The sequence below is a fragment of the Topomyia yanbarensis genome, unplaced genomic scaffold, assembly GCF_030247195.1.
Source record: "Topomyia yanbarensis strain Yona2022 unplaced genomic scaffold, ASM3024719v1 HiC_scaffold_10, whole genome shotgun sequence".
In the NCBI taxonomy this organism is placed as follows: domain Eukaryota; kingdom Metazoa; phylum Arthropoda; class Insecta; order Diptera; family Culicidae; genus Topomyia; species Topomyia yanbarensis.
The window spans coordinates 323,333-326,335 of NW_026683225.1; the positions used below are offsets into that span (position 1 = coordinate 323,333).

Here is a 3,003-nt window from a genome sequence, read left to right on the forward strand (position 1 = left end):
AATGTTAAATTCAACCGCAAAATTAGCAGACATTCCACTGGTGGACTTCAACAAAGAATTGCAGTTAGAATCGGTTGTACTTTATTTAGTCAACGATAGTATATTTTTCTATCTGCCCTTGTATCTGCCTCTCTTTTCTTCTGCTATAATTTTCAAGCATTGATCATATTCATTTAAGAAAGTATATAAAATCACAGCAGAATAAAAGAGACAGGAAAAGAAAATCTGCAAATGCTGCAAAATTGGACAAAATTGAGTTCCCCTACCCCCATGTAACAAATTGTCACAAATTTCTTTATGTCCCCTCTCCTAGTACGTAACAAATTCTTTATTTTTTTTTTCTTTAACCCCCTCCCCCCTTCTTTATGTCACAATAATATGTCATTTTGTCGTACCACCTTCTTCTAAAGTGTTACGTAATTTATGATCGACCCTATGGAAAAGTCATGTCAATTGAGTATTCAAAACTCAAATTATGAGCAGTTTTGAATAAGCATATTGATCCTGCGCGGTTGATCAGTGTTGTATACTTTTTTGTTTGTGTTGTTTTACGTTTGATCGGTGCCGGACGGCAAGTAGTTTTTTGTTTTATTTTAATACAATCGAAGTATTCATTCAATAGTTGAGTTTTTTTTGTACACTTTTACACATTAGAATAACCGTAAAAATAGTCATTTAGTAAATAGTTACCTCAAAAAAGACTATTGTGGTTCAGATGCGTGTTAGGCACGGCATTAATTTCTTTTACCATATTATTAAATAATCACGTAAGAACAATGAAAGGTAAATATTTTATAATCTAATTTTGGAACAAAATATCCATAGTTGTATTTTTCAGCATCCAAATTAGTAATTACCTTAGGGATTTGTTTATGTTACTCATGGATTTACCCGACGAAGGCTGAAGCAATCGACGACGAGTTCATTAACCCAAATTGGATAAAACCAGATCCCTGGTCCCGTTACGATCGTGAGCAGCTCCAAAAACAAGTCAACAGAAGAGAAGAATGCCAGTGTCCTCCGGTACCCAAGTGTGATCCAAACGACATATGTCCGCACGCTCCCGTGCCAGTGCAAACAATCAATCCACCAGATGATGACAATCGTTTGGCCATAGTATTCTACAAAAAGTTCGTTACATGGCTGATTGATGATAGGCAGTTGGTACAGGATGACGGTTCAGAGTACCTGCTGCGTAATATACAGTTCAAAGTATCTAGTAAGCAGGTGAAGGATTTAAAACGGGCTAAAACCGCTCGGGATATTGATGGGATTGTGTCGGGCATCGTAGAGCAGTCTGAGGGAAGCATGTACCTGCCATCCGTGGAATCGTTCTGCTGGAGCATAACAACTTTTTTATCGACCATAGGCCAGAATGTATATTTGATGTACTTTCTAATTCCCACCATTTGCCTACCGGCAGTATATTTCCTGGTTAAAATTCTATCTCGTGTTATGCGCGTCCATCCGTTGATCGTCGTAATACTGTTGTTTATTACAGTCAGCTTTGCAATTACGTTAGACGAATGCAATCAGAAGCTAGAAATGGAATCTCTGGCTAAATTGATGCAACGCGGCACATCAAACCCTTGTGAGATGCAGCATAACGCGGACCGAGGTCTGTACGGTTGGATGGAAAATCTGTTCGGCGAAAGTAGCGAAGCCAAATGTATCAAGCATCTTCGAGAAACTTTAGGAGCATCCAGAAAGACTTGTGATCCTTCGCACGTCTTCTTGGAAATGGTGGCTAAGCTACAGCTACGATATTTTGAGACGTTTGTGCAGAAAATGATTGACATATTTAAGGCTAGTACAGCTTCATCTGGCATTGTGGAATCTGTTCTTATTACTGTGTTTTTCATATTGATTATATATATATTGGTAACCAATGGATTGAAATATGGAATCTATGGAGCGTTTAATTTCTTGGGCGTTTTCCTAACGACACCACGCGGGAATAGTCCTCCGATGAATCAGAATGCTCTACCTGAAGGCCAACACTCACAGCAGTCCATCGCGGGAACTATTCCAACTTCATTCAATTTCAAGATCAACATCGACCGGGGAAGGAAAAAACCTTCACGCGCCGACATCAATCGAATCGAGGAAATTGCCGATAATAGTAAACCCAAACCGGAGACTATTTTACAGGGACCAAAGGAATCGCCAAAGAATATCGACGACGGCTCTGGCGATGCAACGAAACCTAATGAAACAAGCGAATCCGAATCGGACGAGGGAGAGCAACAAATTGTATTAAGTTTTCCACACTCCACTGAAAAGTAATAAATTATACACTGGGAAGTTTATTCAACAACTTTTACATAATTCATTTTTTTTTTTTAAATTACCTCAAATGATTATAGTTGCACGTACTCTTCGAATACAGTTGCCCAATGTTATATATCATATTTCAAAACTCGTTAGTACAATCTGTCTTATCGTCACCGAACAATCCGGGTGCTCCGAATTATGGCCGTTAACCTTCAGTCCCTTGAACGCCCTCCACATGCACATCTTCCTCGATCGTAGATAACCGTTAGTCCGATTTTCACAGGCTCTTTCAGAAGTCACAAATGCCTCTTCCACTGCTCTGCGATCAGCCATTGGCATTCATGTAGAGATAATCCGCAAAGCCAAGCGTGTGAGATCTTGAGTCGGGTTTGCACATCAAATCTTCGTATCGCACCTTTGAGCGCTTTGTTGAACAATATATTAAAGAGTGCATCGCCCTTGCATCATTTCACCTAGCGTCACTATCAAACGAGTCGATTGTTCATCGGCTTTTTTATCCTTCCAGCGTCATACAAATCAAGTTTATCGGAAAACATATTTTACCACAGTTCGCTCCACTTCATAATATGTCACAGGGTAAACATCTGGTTCGTCGATGACCGTTTTTCTAGGAAGCCGCTTCGTTATTCGCCGACAAAGGATTGAGTCAATGGGTGCTGTCTGCTAAAAAGAACACGGGAGAGTATCTTATGAACGGCATTGTTATAC

General features: G+C 39.7%; 1 protein-coding gene across 1 annotated transcript; it reads left to right on the forward strand.

Moving 5' to 3' along the window:
• The first annotated feature begins 518 nt into the window (after positions 1-518).
• On the forward strand, positions 519-2,328 carry LOC131694574 (uncharacterized). Its single transcript, XM_058983048.1, has 2 exons — positions 519-783; positions 839-2,328. The coding sequence occupies exons 1-2, from the start codon at positions 777-779 to the stop codon at positions 2,284-2,286; spliced, it is 1,455 nt and encodes a 484-aa protein (XP_058839031.1). The 5' UTR covers positions 519-776; the 3' UTR covers positions 2,287-2,328.
• Positions 2,329-3,003: the final 675 nt, after the last annotated feature.